Source organism: Rhinopithecus roxellana, chromosome 7, assembly GCF_007565055.1.
Source record: "Rhinopithecus roxellana isolate Shanxi Qingling chromosome 7, ASM756505v1, whole genome shotgun sequence".
Classification (NCBI taxonomy): Eukaryota; Metazoa; Chordata; class Mammalia; order Primates; family Cercopithecidae; genus Rhinopithecus; species Rhinopithecus roxellana.
The window spans coordinates 59,059,122-59,078,140 of NC_044555.1; the positions used below are offsets into that span (position 1 = coordinate 59,059,122).

The 19,019-nt window shown below is 37.3% G+C and overlaps 1 protein-coding gene across 4 annotated transcripts in view; it reads left to right on the plus strand.

Moving 5' to 3' along the window:
• The window catches only part of TMLHE (trimethyllysine hydroxylase, epsilon), a 108,891-nt gene that overhangs the window by 52,887 nt on the left and 36,985 nt on the right, over positions 1–19,019 (plus strand). For 3 of the 4 annotated variants that reach the window (XM_030934097.1, XM_030934100.1, XM_030934099.1), the window contains exon 2: positions 7,841–8,022. In XM_030934097.1, coding sequence (XP_030789957.1) covers positions 7,842–8,022 — 181 coding nt within the window. In that variant the 5' untranslated portion in view covers position 7,841. Of the gene's footprint in view, positions 1–7,840; positions 8,023–17,076; positions 17,082–19,019 lie in introns of those variants that run through there. The other variant, XM_030934098.1, reaches the window with a different exon arrangement.

Here is a 19,019-nt window from a genome sequence, read left to right on the forward strand (position 1 = left end):
GCTCAAATCTTTGCCTCCTCTCAAGGAGCTCATAGCAAGTGAGGTAAGAAAAATAATTAAAGAAATGATTGTCATACATGTTTTAAGTGCACTAATAAGGTTATGCACAGAGACCTGTGAAAACACTGAGTAGGCAGTTACTAACTCTTCCTAAGGGAGCTGGGAATATTTTACAAAGAAGGTGACATTTGAGCTAAGTCTCAGGCAGGAGAGTGGCATGATGAAAGTGTTTTAAGAAGATTAATCTGGCAATAGTATGGACAATGGATTGGAATATGGATGGACTGAAGGCAAGGAAACCATCTAGTCTATGGCAATAGGCCAGGTATGAGGTGATGAAGGAATCTATAGGAATGGAAAGAGAAGGACAAATCTGAAAGACATTTGGAAGGAAAAATTGACAGGAGCTAAATGCACTCTTGGCTTTAAGCCTTTCAGGAGGTAATGCTTCTTCCTTAGTAATAACCATGAAAAGATTCAGATTGACCTATTATGTAATTGCCTACTCTGACTAGAATGTCTAGCTATGGCTGTTCTCCAAAAGTTTCTGCTATTATGATTGATACTTGTTGGACCTTAATTTACATTACGATGGCTTCAGACTCTAAAGGTTGGGAAGCTCTCAAAAACATAATTTTGACTATGAAACAGCAAATTATTCTATTAAAGGAGAAAAGAGGAAAACCATCGGGCCATGTAGGAAGTTTTACAATGAGCTCATACTTTATTTTTTTAAAAAGATAATATATAAGAAATAGGAAAAAGGGCACATACGCAAGGATAAATATAACTGGTGACACGTGCCTAAAGGGTTAGTATTTGGAAGGATAAGGTCCAAAATTACCTCAGGCTTGTAGAAATGCATATTTGTAAAGACATCAAGAACAATATTTTAACTTTACTCTCAGAAAGAAAAAGTACATGTGTCCTGGAATGGGTAAATTATAACTCACTTGATATTACTAAACTACTCTCAGTAATCAAAGGCATTAAGGAAAATAGGAAAGGTGCTTTAAGATTGGATTTATATGAATATATTACTGAGTCTAACAAAGAAAAAGGGGGTCTCTTCAATCTTCTAATCAGTGAGCTAAATGTCTCGTTAGCTTCTAAAACAAATTTCCAAATAAGTGAGTACTTAAAAAATTACAGTTGTCAACAAAGCCATTCAACAGAAACCTGGTTCTTATTTCTGACAAGGCTATTAGAGGTAATTTATGGAAATATGGCAGACATAATTACATATCTTAAATGAATGAATGAAATTTCAGCAAGACTAACAAGTCATTTATGATAACCTTCTGGACAAGATAATATGGGTTATACAAGTAATATAATTATGTATTAATTAAATCACCATATTCAAAGAGTGCTGATTAACAGATCATTGGCAAAGGATGAATTTTTTGATGATCTGTTGTATACGCTACCTTTGGATTGACCCAGTCAATAATGTACAAGGAAGCAAGTAGCAGGAAGTTAGGCTGAGAGGTAGCTCAGAATCAGGTAGTAGAAGGCATTACATTAAGGACAATGGATTTTACATTGAAAAGCCTAGGGAGACATTCAAATGGAGTGACAAACTGACACATTTTAGTTAACTCTTCCTACCATGTGCAAAAAGTTTGAAGGGAGGGCAAGAGTAGATAGGTCAATTAGAAGGCTGTTGCAGTCTTTAAGTGAGAAATAATGATGGGCCTGGACAGGCATGTTGGCAAGTAGAGATACACTATGGTGGGTGAAGTTTGAGAATCATTTAGGGGATAAAAGTTATCATGACTTGATAACTGGCTAGGGGGGAAAACTTTTTTTAATGAGGTATCGAGTTTGAAGCACTGATTTTTGAGTTACTCAACTGGTTGAATGAGACTAGAATTTACTGTGAGGAGGAACTCTGTAGGAGGAGACAGTTTAGGTGTAGGGGAGATCAGGATGTCATTAAAAGGTGCTTCATAAGGATAGGAATATTTTTGATTGCTGATATATTTTCAGCACCTTTAACAGTGTTTGGCACCTAGTATGTATAATGGTCTGATATATTTGCAATAGGAGTCCTAGAACAAAAGGAGAGAGAATGGTACAGAAGCAATATTTGAAGATATGATGATGAGGAATTTTTGAAAAGTAATAAAAGCTTTGCATTATTTTTCTATAGCTGCATATCAAATTACCACAAACTTAGTGGTTTAAAACAACATCCATTTATTAGCTAACAGTTCTGTAGATCAGAAGTCCAGGTATGGCATGACAGAGTTCTCTGGTCACGGTATTAAAGGCTGAAATCACAATGTTGGCCAGGCTGCATTCCTTTCTGGAAGCTATGGCTAACAATCCACATGCAGCCTCATTCAGGTTGGCTGAATTCAGCTCCTTGTAGCCATAGGACTGAAGTCCCTGTTTCATTGCCACATGTCAGCTGTGACTCACTCTCATCTTCTAGAGACTGCCTGCCTTACTTGTCACGTAGTTATCTCCATCTTCAAAGCCAATGAAAAATCTTTCTGGCATCAACTCCCTTTCTTGCTTCGAGTCTCTTTCACTAAGAAGAGACCAATTCAATATGGATTAAAGATTTAAATGTTAGACCTAAAACCATAAAAACCCTAGAAGAAAACCTAGGCAATACCATTCAGGACTAAGGTATGGGCAAGGACTTCATGACTAAAACACCAAAAGCAATGGCAACAAAAGCCAAAATTGACAAATGGGATCTAATTAAACTAAAGAGCTTCTGCACAGCAAAAAGAAACTACCATCAGAGTGAACAGGCAACCTACAGAATGGGAAAAAATTTTTGCAATCTACCCATCTGACAAAGGGCTGATATCCAGAATCTACAAATAACTTAAACAAATTTACAAGAAAAAAACAACCCCATCAAAAAGTGGGCAAAGGATATAACAGACACTTCTCAAAAGAAGACATTTATGCAGCCAACAGACCTGTGAAAAATGCTCATCATCACTGGTCATCAGAGAAATGCAAATCAAAACCATAATGAGATACCATCTCATGCCAGTTAGAATGGCAATCATTAAAAAGACAGGAAGCAACAGATGCTGGAGAGGACGTGGAGAGATAGGAATGCTTTTACACTGTTGGTGGGAGTATAAATTCGTTCAACCATTGTGAAAGACAGTGTGGCAATTCCTCAAGGATCTAGAACTAGAATTACCATTTGACCCAGCAATCCCATTACTGGGTATATACCCAGAGGATTATAAATCATGCTGCTATAAAGACACATGCATACGTGTTTATTGTGGAATCATTCACAGTAGCAAAGACTTGGAACCAACCCAAATGTCCATCAATGACAGACAGGATGAAGAAAATGTGGCACATATACACCATGGAATACTATGCAGCCATTAAAAAGGATGAGTTCATGTCCTTTGCAGGGACATGGATGAAGCTGGAAATCATCATTCTCAGCAAACTATCAAAAGGACAGAAAACCAACACCGCACGTTCTCACTCAGGTGGGAATTGAACAATGAGAACACTTGTACACAAGAAGGGGAACATCACACACTGGGGCCTGTCGTGGGGTGGGAGGCTGGGGGAGGGATAGCATTAAGAGAAATACCTAATGTAAACGATGAGTTGATGGGTGCAGCAAAGCAACATGGCACATGTATACATATGTAACAAACCTGCACGTTCTGCACATGTATCCCAGAACTTAAAATACAATTTAAAAAACCCAGCATAAATCAAATACCTGATAAAGATGTCACACACACCTACACACACCAGACCATGTATTTCTCATGTATCTAGATGCAAAGTACTGTAACAAAATTTCAGCATATTGAATCCAACAATGTATGAAAAGGATAATATATCACATAATCAAATGGGGTTTATTCCAGAAATGCAAGGTTGTTTTGACATAGGAAGTCAATCAGAATAATTAACCACTTTACTAGAATAAAGCAACAAGCCATAAAATAATCTCAATAGATGTAGAAAGTACATTTACTAAAATTCAACTCATATTCCTGATAAATACTCTCAGAAAACTAGGAATTGAAGGAAACCTGCCCAACCAGAAAAAGGCCATTAATAACAGTAACAAAAAAATCAAAAAACATGGCTAACAACATACTTAATCATGAAACTAGAATGTTTTCTCCTAAGATTGGGAACAGAGCAAGGTTGTCCGTGCTCACTCCTAACTAGTGAGTGCAATGCAGCAAAAAATCCTGAGAAATTTCCAAAACACTTACTGGAAGTAATAATTGTTTTTAATAAGATTACAACATTCCAGGTCAGAATATAAAGATCAGTTGCATTGTGTATACTGTTAGCAATTGCAAATTGAAATTTTAAAATGCTGCTTGTAATAGCACAATAAATCACTTAGGAATGAATTCAATGAAAGATGTGCAAGACCTCTATACTTGCTATTGTCAGACATCTTCATTTTTGCCGATCGAATGGTTATATCATATCTCACTGTGGCTAGATTACAATTCCCTAATCATTAATGATGTTGAACATCTCTTCATGAATTTATTGACCATATTGACCATATGTGTTTTCTCTTAGAAATGTCTGTTCATACTATTTGCTCACATATTGTTTGCTTTTCCTATTGATTTGTAGGATGTCCTTTTTTTTTTTTCTGAGACAGAGTCTCACTCTGTCGCCCAGACTGGAGTGCAGTGGCACAATCTCAGCTCACTGCAACCTTCGCCTCCTGGGTTCAAGTGATTCTCTTGCCTCAGCCTCCTGAGTAGCTGGGATTACAGGTGCGTGCCACCACACCCGGCTAATTTTTGTATTTTTGAGTAGAGATGGGGGTTTCACCATGTTGGTAAGGCTGGTCTCAAACTCCTGACCTTGTGATCCACTCGCCTCGGCCTCCCAAAGTGCTGGGATTTCAGGCGTGAGCCACCATGCCCAGCCTGTAGGATGTCTTTAAATATTCTTGATATTAATACTTTGTCAGTTGTATGAATTTCAGATACCTGCTGCCAGTTTGCAAATTGCTTGATTATTAATCCCTTGTTAGATGGGTGATTGGCAAATATTTTTTCCCATTCTCCAGGTTGTCTCTTCACTTTGTTGGTTGTATCCTTTGGTGTACAGTAGCTTTTTAACTTGATGTGATCCCATTTGTCCATTTTTGCTTAGCTTGCCTGTGCTTTTGAAGTCTTACTCAGGAAGTCTTTGCCCACACCAACGTCCTGGTATGTTTCCTCAATGTTTTCTTGTAGTAGTTTCATAGTTTGCGGTCTTAGATTTAAGTCTTTAATTCACTTAGATTGTATTTTTTGTATATGGCGAGAGATAGGGGTCTCATTCTTCCACATATGGATATCTAGTTTTGCTTAGGCTGATTTTTAAAAATTAAAACTGGTAACATTTGAGTAGTGAGATTATGGAAAATTGGGGAGAAGAGACTTTGTTTTCTACCATTCTTTATGGTTTAAATACATATGTATTTCTGTATGTGTGTATAGCAGGTGTGGAGATTTTAATTATGTGTCATTGTATATGTCAAACCTCATCAACAGTTTCCTTGAAAGAATGGGAATGGTAAATAATGAAAGAGGCTTTTACTTATTATTTTATGTATTTCAGGGTTGTATGGATTATTTCCAACACCCCCAACAATCCCCCCATCTTTTTTTGTTTACAATGAGTTTTATTTTTAAGTAAATATAAAACAACGAAACCTTCTTCAAAGAACACTAGTCATGTGGAGTTCCACCACTTTCCTCAGGCATGGTTAACCTCTTGCTCCTTTTCTCCTTTCATTGTGTTGCATGCTTAAAACTATTATAAATAGTAGTAGTTATCACCCTGTACTTGTCTTTCTTCCCCACTAGATTGTTAACTTCTTGAATGGTGGCTAGGATTGCTGATTTATTTATGTTTGTATCTTAGTACTTAAGTACCTATTATAGCCGGGCGTGGTGTCTCAAGCCTGTAATCCCAGCACTTTGGGAGGCCGAGACGGGCGGATCACGAGGTCAGGAGATCAAGACCATCCTGGCTAACACGGTGAAACCCCATCTCTACTAAAAATACAAAAAAAATCAGCCGGTCGTGGTGGCGGGCACCTGTAGTCCCAGCTACTCAGGAGGCTGAGGCAGGAGAATGGCATGAACCCGGGAGGCGGAGCTTGCAGTGAGCTGAGATCACGCCACTGCACTCCAGCCTGGGCCGCAGAGAGACTCTGTCTCAAAACAAAACAACACAAAAAAAATAAAGTACCTATAATAAACCTGCTTAGTAATATTTATTTTGTGAAATCATAAAGTGAGTGAATATACTTGATTAAGCAGATTTTGGGGAGATTATTCGATGTAGTGGGAGAAGACTATTTGATTAAGAATTGAATATTTGACTAGGAGTTGGAAATTTTTTTTCTTTCAAGATCCAGATAGCATGTATTGTAGACTTCATAGACTACAAATGAGAAATTCTAGTCTGGTTTTGGTCTGGAGTCTTGGTCTTATACTCATCTTTGTTTTTCTTTACAACTCCTTAAAAAATACAAAATCCATTTCAGTTTGTGGGTCACAGATTGCCAACCCCTGTTTTAGACAGTACCTATAGGTAGGAGGTTGGAAACAAGAGACAGTGAAGAAATAAATGTAACCCAGATATCAGCAGAGGACTTTCTGTGCTCTCCTCTTTGCCCTCAGCCACAAAATCTCAATAAAGTTGACTTTAGCCTTCCATTCTCTATCCTGTAATTACAGACTGCTCCCTAGTGATTAGTAACTTCTACTATATCTCTAGCTGTGGCTTTAGTGTATATGATTGCTTTCATCCCATATCAACATGAAGTTCAGTCCTTTCATCAGCTTACAACTCACATACCCACACATATGCATGTGCACACACACACACACAGGGACTCACTAGTTCACTCAATATAAGCATTTTGTGGATTTAGTTACATTACTGCGTATTTGAGGGTGTAATTGAGAAGGTTCACATTGAGAACCACACAGCCTATCTGCAATCACATAGCTCTCTCAGTCTTCCACCACAGGACAAATTAATTCCTCTTAAGACCTTATGCAAATGGTGTTGTTTTATTAATTTTTCTAAAACTATGCTACTCAGCATCACCAACTCCAAGCAGGTTTATCCAGGCATTTTCCCAACAGATACAGTTTATTCCTAACAGCCATAATAATGATAATAATAGCAGCAATACATATGTAGGGCTTAGTATGGAACATATAATTCTAAGTATTTTAGTCCTCACAGGAAAGCCATGAGATAAATACTATTATCAACTTCATTTTACAAAGGAAGAAATGGAGTCACTGAGGGTTTAAGTAACTTGCCAACAGCGGAGAAGAAAGTTTCACATAGTCGGAACAGGGGTGATTAATAGTATCACGAGCAGAGAGACCCAGAAGGATGAGACATGAAAAATAATCCTTTTACAATTATGGGTCAGTTGACAGGATAACGATGGATACATTCTGAGAAATGCCTCATTCAGCAATTTCATGGTTGTATGAACATCTTAGAGTATAAACAAACCCAGATGGTATAGCCTACTACACGTCTAGGCTATATGATATATATAGCCTGTTGCTCCTAGGCTACAAACCTGCATAGCATGTGACTGTACTGAATACTGTATGACATACAATAAGAGTGGCTAATGAGAAAATGTAAGTAATGGTTACAGATCACTTATGCTTAGCTTTTCACAATTTCTCCTTTGTTTAATCCTCTGTATTGAGATCATTAAATCTATCATTTTACATAATTATATCTGTAGTGTTATTCCTTGTTATTCCTACAGCCTCATAAAAGTTGTTTTATATTACTACTAACTTGTTATTATCCAATCTTCTAGGATGTGGTACCACAGATTGTCCCACCTACAAAGCAGGCTTCAGGACTTGCTGAAGGGAGGAGTCATATATCCAGCCCTTCCACAGCCCAACTTCAAAAGCTTACTTCCTTTAGCTGTCCATTGGCACCATACAGTCTCCAAGTCTCTGACTTGTGCTTGGCAGCAACATGAAGATCATTTTGGTAAGAGATGTGTGAAGACAGATACTTTTTAAAACTTGTGGTAAGAAATATTTGCTTTGGCAGCACATATATCAAAAATTGGAATGATAAAATTGTGGTAAGAAAACACAGTATAAAATTTATTATCTTAACCATTTTAAGTGTACAATTCACATTGTTATGCAATGATAAATACCTTCTGTGTGGTCTGAAAATACTTTTTGTGGAGTTGACAGGACCTCTAGCCATTTATTTTTAAGATTAGCCTACAAGTTGGGAGAAAGACAAAAATAACAGAGGGCAATAGCAAAATCCCTTCTCAACTAGGGGAAGGCAACTCAGCTTGTTCCAGCCCCACTCCATCTCCCTGTCTTACCTAAGGGAAAAAAAAAGAAAGAAAAGAAAGCCTTAATATACAAGGGAGAGGGTTTCAAAGACATAGACTAGGAATGTTACAACCACAGAAAGTATTAGTTGGCAGGAGGGAATACTTTACCTATGTGTATGAGTCTTCTAAGGCTGCCATAACAAATTACACAAACTAGGTGGTTTAAAACAACAGTTTATTTTCTCATAGTCTTGGAGGGTTGGTAAGGCCATGCTCCCTCCAAAGGCTTTGGGAGAGAGTTTTTCCTTGCCTTTTCTAGTTTCTTATGGTTGCTGGCAATCCTTGGCATTACTTTGCATGTGCCAGCATTACTCCAATCTCTGCTTTTGTATTCACAGGGCCTTCTTCACAATGTCTAATCTCTGTCTTCAAATATTTCTCTCTTTATAAAGATAGCAGTCATTGGATTTAGAGCCCACCCTAATCCAGTGTGACCTCATTTTAACTTGATTACATCTGCAAAGACGCTTTCTAAATAAGGTCACATTCACAGGTACCAGGGATTAGGACTTCAACATATCTTTTTAGGGGTTACAGTTCAATCTACCACACCCTGGAAGAGAAACAAAAACAACTGTGAAAGTCACACTTCCAAGACACAGGCCCACTATGCACTCCAAAGACTGAGAATCTGAAGATTGTAGAATGCCCTCATCCCCCCACACCCTACAACAAGCTAATAAGCCTCCAGTTAAAATGACAATGGATTACAGCTGAAAGAGCTGCAAGAGCCAACCTGTCTCTGAGGTACAGCACAAAGGGAAGGGCCAAGGCCAAGAGAGAAGACAAAAGCAAAATCACTAGAGAAATGTAATATGCTTCTGTTACCCACAGAGACAATAAACATCAAACACAACCTAACTCCGGGCCAGAGTAATATAGATATTCATGATAAAATCCTATTTACCTCAGTAGCTATTGCTCTATACAAGATATCTGACTTTTAACAATAACAGAATTACAAAACTTGCTAAGGCAAGAAATAACACAATTTGAAGAGGCAAAGCAATATCAGAACCAGACTTATATATGACACAGGTGTTGAAATTATCAGTCAGCATTTTAGGACTTTTTTATATTTCTGTGAAAAATGTAATTGAAATTTTGACAGGAGCTGCATTGAATCTATAGATCACTTTGAATAGTATAGATATTTTAACAATATTAATTCTTCCAATCCATGAAGATAGAATATTTTTTCATTTATTTATGTGTTCTCCAATTTATTTAATCAATGTTTTATAGTTTTGAGTGTAGAGATTATTAATCTCCTTGGTTAAATTTATTCCTAAGTATTTTTTGCAACTATTATAAATAGGATTGTTTTCTTGATTTCTTTTTCGGTTAGTTCATTGTTAGGGTATAGAAGCATTACTGATTTTTGTATGTTGGTTTTACTGAATTCATTAAGTCTATAACAGTTTTTGGTGGTCTCTTTAGGGTTTTCTATATATAAGATTATTTCATCAGTGAACAGACACAAATTCATCTCTTTCTTTCCTATTTGCATGTCTTTTATTTTTTTTCCCTTGCCTAATTACTCTGGCTATGACTTTCAGTACTATGTGGAGTAAGAGTAGGAAGAGTAAGCATCATTGTCTTGTTCCTGATCTGAAAGGAAAAGTTTTCAACTTAAGACACCGAATGGCTAAAGCAATCTTGAGCAAAAAGAACAAAGCTGGAGGCATCATACTATGCGATTTCAAAATATATTACAAAGCAATAGTAATCAAAACAATATAGTACTGGCATAAAAATAGACCCATTAACAAATTCATTATAAATAAACACACACACACACATCTTAAAATAAACAAGCAAGACCTCACACGTAGGCATATTATATTAAAACTGCAGAAAACCAAAGACAAAGAAACATTCTTGGAGGCAGCCTAGTGGGGAGAAAAACACCTTACCTACAGAGAAACAAAGATAAGAATTGCAGTGGACTTCTCATCAGGAACTGTGCAAGCAAGAACACAATGGAATGACAAACTTAAGTGATAAAGGGGGGAAAACTACCAATGTAGAATTATATATCCAGCAAAATGATCCTTCAGAAGTGAAAGATAAAGACTTTTTCATACATCAATACTATTTTGATTACTGTCGCTTTGTAAGACCTCCAATTTTGTTCTCGTTTTTCAAGATTATTTTGACTATTCAGGGTCCCTTGAGATTCCCTATGACTTTTAGGAAAGGTTTTTTTCTGTTTCTTTTTTTTTTTTTTTTGAGACGGAATCTCGCTCTGTCACCCGGGATGGAGTGCAGTGGCCGGATCTCAGCTCACTGCAAGCTCCGCCTCCTGGGTTTACGCCATTCTCCTCCCGAGTAGCTGGGACTACAGGCGCCCGCCACCTCGCCTGGCTAGTTTTTTGTATTTTTTAGTAGAGACGGGGTTTCACCGTGTTAGCCAGGATGGTCTCGATCTCCTGACCTCGTGATCCGCCCGTCTCGGCCTCCCAAAGTGCTGGGATTACAGGCTTGAGCCACCGCGCCTGGCCGGTTTTTTCTGTTTCTACAACAAATTCCATTGGAGTTTTGATAGGTATTGCATTTAATCTGTAGATCACATTGGGTAGTGTGGGCATTTTAACAACACTAAGCCTTCCAATCCATGAGCATGAGATGCCTTTTCATTTATTTGTACCTTTCTTTGATTTCTCTTAGCGACATTTTGTAGTTTTCACTGTAAAAGTGTTTCTCTAACTTGGTTAAGTTTATTCCTAAGTATTTCATCCTTTTTGATGCCAGATGCAGAAAGCTGAAACTGGATCCCTTCCTTACACCTGATACAAAAATTAACTCAAGATAGATTAAAGACTTAAACATAAGACCTAAAACCATAAAAACCCTAGAAGAAAACCTAGGCAATACCATTCAGGACATAGGCATGAGCAAACACTTCATGACTAAAACACCAAAAGCAATGGCAACAAAAGCCAAAATAGAGAAACGGGATCTGATTAAACTAAATAGCTTCTCCACAGCAAAAGAAACTACCATCAGAGTGAACAGGCAACCTACAGAGTGGGAGAAAATTTTTGCAATCTATCCATCTGACAAAGGGCTAATATTCAGAATCTACAAAGAACTTAAACAAATTTACATGAAAACAAAACAAACAACCCCATCAAAAAGTGGGCAAAGGATATGAACAGACACTTCTCAAAAGAAGACATTTATGCAGGCAACAAACATATGAAAAAAGCTCATCGTCACTGGTCATCAGAGAAATGCAAATCAAAATCATAATGAGATGGCATCTCACACCAATTAGAATGTCAATCATTAAGAAGTCAGGAAACAACAGATGCTGGAGAGGATGTGGAGAAATAGTAATGCTTTTACACTGTTGGTGGGAGTGTAAATTAGTTCAAGCATTGTGGAAGACAGTGTGGCAATTCCTCAAGGATCTAGAACTAGAAATACCATTTGACCCAGCCATCCCATTACTGGGTATATACCCAGAGGATTATAAATCATTCTACTATAAAGATACATGCACACATATGTTTATTGCAGCACTTCACAATAGCAAAGACTTGGAAACAACCCAAATGCCAATGAATAATAGACTGGATAAATAAAATGTGGCACATATATACCATGTAATACTATGCAGCCATAAAAAAGGATGAGTTCATGTCCTTTGCAGGGACATGGATGATGCTGGAGATCATCATTCTCAGCAAACTAACACACGAATAGAAAACGAAACACCGCATGTTCTCACTCATAAGTGGGAGTTGAACAATGAGGACACATGGACACAGGGAGGGTAATATCACACACCAGGGCCTGTCAGGGAGTGGAGTCTAGGGGAGGGATAGCATTAGGAGAAATACCTAATGTAGATGACAGGTTGATGGGTTTAGCAAACCACCATGGCACATGTATACCTATGTAACAAACCTGCATGTTCTGCACATGTATCCCAGAACTTAAAGTATAATATAAAATAAAATAAATAAATGGAATTTTTTTCTTAATTTTTCTTCTTAGATTGGTCACCATTAATATATAGAAATGCAATGGATTTTATGTATTGCTTTTGGAAATCCTGCAAATTTTCTGACATTATTTATTAGTTATAATACTTTTTATTGCATATGGAATCTTTAGGGTTTTCTACATATAAGATCATGTCATCTGTGAATAGAGACAATTTTACTTCATCTTTTCCAGTTTAGATTTCTGTTACTTCTCTTTCTTGTCTAATTTTTCTAGCTAGGAATCCCAGTACTTCAACAATAGTAATATTGAGGGTGGGCATCTTCCTTATAGTGTGCATCCATTAACATAGATCTATAATTATTTGTTACTTTTGTGTTTAAAATTTATACCATATTTAAAAGTGATTTATTTATACTTATATTACAATACTACACAATAAACCTTTACCAGAAGGTTTATATTTTCATATGGTTTTGTGTTGCTATTTATCATCCTTTTTCTTCAAGTTGAAGGATCCCTTCTGCATTTCTTGTGGGGCAGATTGAGTGGTGATCAACTTCCTCTCCTTTTGTTTATCTGGGAAGTCTTAATCTCTCCTTCATTTTAGAAGGACAGTTTTATAAAATATAATGTTCTTCGTGGGCACGTTTTGTTCTTCAGTAATTGAATGTATTATTTCACTCCTTTCTAGCCTGCAAGGTTTTGCTAAGAAACCAGCTGATAGTTTAATAGAAGCTCCCTTGTATGTGATGAGTCATTTTTTCCTGCCACTTTCAAGATTCTGTCTGTGTGACTTTTGACAGTTTGATTTTGATGGGTCTCAGTGTAGGTCTCTTTAGATTTATTCCAACTGGAGTTGTTTATTGAATTTGTGTGTCCTTTTCTCTCATCAAATTTGGAGAGTTTTCAGCCATCATTTCTTCAGATAAGCTCTCTACTCATTTCTCTTTTCTCCTTTTGTGATTTCCATCATGCCTATGTTGTTCTGCTTGTTGGTGCCCCATAAATCCCTTAGGTTCTCCTAATTTTTCTTCAATCTTTGTTTTTTTTTTTCTTCTCTTTCTCAATAATTTCAAAGTCCTATCATTGAGTTTACTAATTCTTTTTTCTGCCTGGTCAATTCTGCTATTGAATCCCTCCAGTGAATTTCTCCAATTCAATTATTAGATACTTCAGTTCCAGAATTTCTGTTTGATTCATTTTTATAGTTTTATTTATTTGTTGATATTCTCATTTCATTTATATGTCGGTTTCCTAATTTTGTTTAGTTGCCTATCTGTGTTCTTTTTTAATTCTTCAATTATTCTGGTGATGCTTATTTTGAGTTTTTGTCTAGTAATTTATATATGTCTTTAGGGGTGCTTTCTGGAGGTTTAAATTATTCCTTTGAATAGTCCATATTTCTTTGTTTCTTCATATGTCTTATTATATGTTGTTGAGACTAACATTTGAAAGCTCAGCTCCCTTTCTCGGTCTTTGGGGTCTGGTTGCATACAAGGAGGACATTCTCCAATTAGCCCAGTTAAAGACTCTAGAGACCTCCTAATCCTTTCCTGGGATTGTGCATATAAACATCTAATTGAAGAGATTTATCAGTCTATTCAGGAGTTCCCCTTGATACTGCCATCTCTCTGTTTCTATAGTAAACTAGGGTATTGGAGCTCCACATAATGTCTGTCTATGGTATACAGACTCTGGTGCCAAGCCAAGCCACATAGATCACTTTTGTTCTCAGCAAGCCCCCAAACTGGCATCCCATTGCTGTCAGTTCTTAGATTCAGGCAAGACAGAAACCAGTCTTTTAGATAACACCCTGAAAAGTTAGAATGTTGGACATTCAGCTTCTTTTCCCCACTAGGGTAAGTCAGGAGGTAGGGGTTTCCTCTCAGTTACAATGTACCAAGCTGGGAGAAGTGTCTCTGGTGAAGAAATGCCATGAATTTTCCTACTGGGTTTTGGTGAGGTTGACTTTGCACTTGCTTGGAGTGCAGCAACCTTTTAACTCATTTCTGAATTTGTCATAAAGGCAATTGTTCCATAAATTGTTATTCAATCCATGGGGGAAGGAGGGTCTTTTGTTTTCTATTCACCACCTTGCTGATGGCACTCCTGGAATATTATTTTAATATGGGAGATATTACATGTTTGCTAAATGAGGATGATCCAATAGGGAAGGAAAATTTGGTGATGCAAAAGAGAGGAATAGAACTGCTTCAGGAGCATAGTCCCTGAGTAGGAAAGAAGAGATAGAATCTAGTTCATAAATGGTAGTATTGACCTTGAATATATACACAAATTATTTCAATGATTGTAACAGAAAGAAAGGTGGGATATATGGGCACAGATGCAGGTAAGTGATTGGATATGGGGCATCAGTTTGTGAAGATTCTCTTACTGCTTCTACATTTTCTTTGAAGGAAGAAGCAAGGTCGTCAGTTGAAAGTGTGAAGGGTGAGGAGGTGTTGGTGTTTGAGGATAGGGGAGATGGTATGACACAGTCTTCTTAGAGAGTGAGTGATTTTACTAGGAAATTATGCAAGAATTGTTTGGCTGTATTGAGTACTAATTTGAGATTTTTCATGATGAGTTTAAAATGATACTAGATAGTGCAGTTTTTAAAATTTTCTCCATCGTAAGTGTCCATCAATGGATGAATGGATGAAGAAAGTGAAGTATACATACACAATGTAATACTACTCAGCCATAAAAAGAATCAAATCCTGTCATTTACAGCAACATGAATGAGCCTGGAGGAATTTATGTTAAAGGAAATAAGCCAGGCACAGGAAGACAAATACTGCATTATCTCACTCATATGTGGAATCTAAAAAATTTGATCTCATAGAAGTGAGTAGAATGGTGGTTATCAGAAGCTAGGGTGATTACGGGGAGGGAAGATGGAGACATGTTGGTCAGAGGATACATAATTAGAGTTAGGTAGGAGGAATAAATTTCAAGAGATCTATCTTATTGCAAAATGACTATAGTTAATGATGATACTGTATTCTTGGGTGCAGCACACCAACATGGCACAAGTATACATATGTAACAAACCTGCACGTTGTGCATATGTACCCTAGAACTTAAAGTATAATTAAAAAAAAAAAAAAAACAGAGTTGACGTTACATATTAGCACCACAAAAATAATAACTATGTGAAGTGTTCCATTTATTAATTGGTTAGATTTAGCCATTCCAAAATGTATATATACTTTAAAACATCATGTTTACAAGATAACAACACACATTATTCGTCAATTAAAAAAATAAAACATAAAAGAAAAATTTTTCTCCAGCAATGTTGAGCTGCTTGGCTGCATAGGAAGTAGGAATTTGAGTTTATCATGGTTGGGGCTTTGTCAGGGAAGTATGGCACAGAGAGAGGGGACAAGGAAGTTAAGACTGTTTGCAAGGAATTGATTAAAATGATGGACCATGGAATATGGGCTCTGTAAGGAGGTAAGTGAGGACATTAAAGGAAACAGGATGACAGAGAGTGAAAAGGAGCTTAGGGTCAATGGATTGGAGCTCTTTAAGGGGTGGAAGGATTATTGTAGTGAGGAGTGCCAGAATAATTGAACTGGAATGGTAATAAGGGGTGGCTAGAGTATGGAATGTTTTAAATGAAAATGTTGGGAGTACTGTAATTAATGATGATGAAGTTGCCAAGGATGACAGGGAAAGGGTAAAGTGGACAACAGTAAACTGGTCTTCATTAAAAATGGACAGTGACTCAAGAGGTATTTGATTAGAATAATTAAGAAAGCATGATCTTCAAAGAAGCTTGGGTTTTAGAGGAAGGAGGTAGAAAAAGTGGTCCAAAAACAACATTGAGAAGCAAGGAGGTAACTATCTTAACAGGATTACTGCAGCCTTGTCTTGCTCTCCTGATGATCCATTATCCATCCTGAAACTAGAGTGCTCTTTCTAAACTACAATCTGATTTTACTACCTTGATTTTTAAAATCCTTTTATAGAATCCCACTGTCTATAGATGATGAATACCTGAATGTGTCAGGAGAAAGGAGTGTAAATGGAGAGGTTATATGTATTTCAGAAAGATTTAGGAAGTGGAATCAACAGACCTTGGTGATTGATTAAATGTGGGTTATAAAAAAGATGAATCAAGGTGAGTTTCAAGTTTCTTTTCTGTATTAAAATTTTGATAAGATCTAATTAATAAGCATTTACTGAGTGTTAATTTTATTAACTGAGCTGAGAACTGTTAGAGAACCAAAGATGGAAGATTCCCTTTCTTAGTGTAAGATGTAGAGTCCCTGAAACGAATAAAATAAGTAAATAAATATGAGAAGCATAATTAGCTTATGCCAGACACAAATGTAAATTGAGTTGATACCTACCAAATATTTAATTTCAAAGAGGAAATAGATTATTCAAAGAAGCTGCCTTGAATAAATGAATTTTTAGCTATATTTTGAAGGAGAAGGTAGTCATTTAATCAGATGGTCCTTTAATTAATTTCTCCTGTGATTTCAAGGAGAAAAATTACAAGTGAAAAGGCAAGAATGGACTCCAGTCAGCAAAAGGACAGTAAGCATACCAACTTAACTAAAATGAAGGGATATATTGAAGCCTACTAAAAGGCAAGTCTAGCCACACAGTAGTTTATTCCACTACTATACTGCTTAGATAACTAGCAACTCTTAACCTGAAAATGGAATATAGCATATAGTCAGGATTACTAGGTATCTAGTAGAGCAGGAGAAGATCATTTGTAGATATGTGGCCTGTATTGGAGTTACCAGTAAGGCAGCTGCACCACTGCTTGATTTACCATTGATTTATTCAATAAACATTTAATGTATACCTACCAGGATTCAGACATTGTCCTAAGTGCAAAGCATGCAGAGATGAAGAAGACACATTCCCTATCCTCAAGATACTCACAGTCTTGTCGCAATGATAAACAAGCATAAGACAACATGAGAAATTCTTTTAGGCAATGCATAGGGTGCTGTAAGAACAAAGAGGAAAGGTACTTAATCCAACCTGGAGAGTTATGAATGACTGCCTGCAGGGCACAACTACTAAGCTAAGTCATGAGTATTGAATATGAACTAGGCAGGGGAAGAGGGGTGAGGCAATGAATAAGAATGTTTCAGTTAGAGGGAACTATATGTACAAGAGTTGGGCTATGGAGAATATGTCATATTGGCCTACATGGACTGCTATGTCAAGTGCAAAGAAGGGTTGATAAAAGAGGCTACAGAGGTTAGCTGGGGCCACATTGTGCAGACAGACCCTTGTAGGCAATCTTGAGGAGATTGGTCTTTACCCTATTGTAATGGGGAACTACTTAAGAGATTCTAAGCTAAATTTCATTGGAAAGAGTATTTTGACTGATGTAGGGTGCTTAAATGGAGACAGGTGTTAGTTAGGTTTCAAATGCTATTAAGGTGGTAGGTAGTATTAGCTACTCTTGCCAACTCACTAGAAGTGGAGGAGAGGATGAACAAAGGAGTTTCTGCTACAGATTTCTCAGAGGTCAGCAGACTTTTTATCTGTAAAGGACCGGTGCTATGGACTGAATGTGTTTTCTACAAATTTATATGTTGAAGCCCTAATTCCCAGTGTGATGGTACTTGAAGATGGAACCTTTGGGAGCTAATTAGGTTATTAGGGTGGAGTCCTCATGATGGAATTAGTGCCATTATAAGAGAGAGCACATTTTCTCTCTATCATTTGAGGATATAGCAACAAGGTAGCCATCTGCAAACTGAGAAGAAGGCCCTCACCAGGAACCAAATGGCCTGGAACCCTCATCTTAGCTTCCAGACAGTGAGAAATAAATATCTGTTGTTTAAGCTACCCAGTCTATTGTAATTTTGTTATAGCAGCCTGAACTGACTAACACAGCCAGATAGTAAATATTTTAGGCTTTTCTGGGGCCATGTACAATCTCTGTCCCATGGTTGTCTTAGTTGGCTCAGGCTGCTTTAATAAAATACCATAGCCTAGGTGGCTTAAACAACAGACATTTATTTCTCACAGTTCTGGAGGCTATGAAATCCAACATCAGGGCACCAGCATAGTCAAGTTCTGGTGAGGACTCTCTTCCTGGCTTCCAGATGGCTGCCTTCTGCCTTCTTGCTGTATCTTCACATGGTGGAGAGATAAAGGGCTCCATCTTGTCCCTTGTTATAAGAGCAGTAATACCATCATTAGGAATCTACCCTCATGGCCTAATTATCTCCTAAAGTCTCCATCTCCAGATACCATCACATTGGGGATTAGAGCTTTAACATATGGACTTAGGGGAGACTCAATTCAGTCTATTACATTCCACCCCTAGATTCCCCAAATTCATATTCTTCTCACATAAAATACATACATTCCATCCCAACAACCCCAAGTCTTAACTCATTCCAGCATCCACTCTAAAGATGAAAATTCCAAAGTCTCAACTAAATCTCATCTAAATTAGATATGGGTGAGACTTGAGGTACAATTTATCCTGAGGCAAAATTTCTTCTCCTGTGAAACCAGATAAGTATGTGCTTCCAAAATAGGATGGTGGGACAGGCACAATAGAGACATTCCCATTCCAAAAAGAGAGAAATAAGGCCGGGTGCCAGGTGGCTCATGTCTGTAATACCAGCACTTTGGATGGCTGAGGCAGGCAGATCACTTGAGGTCAGGAGTTCAAGACCAG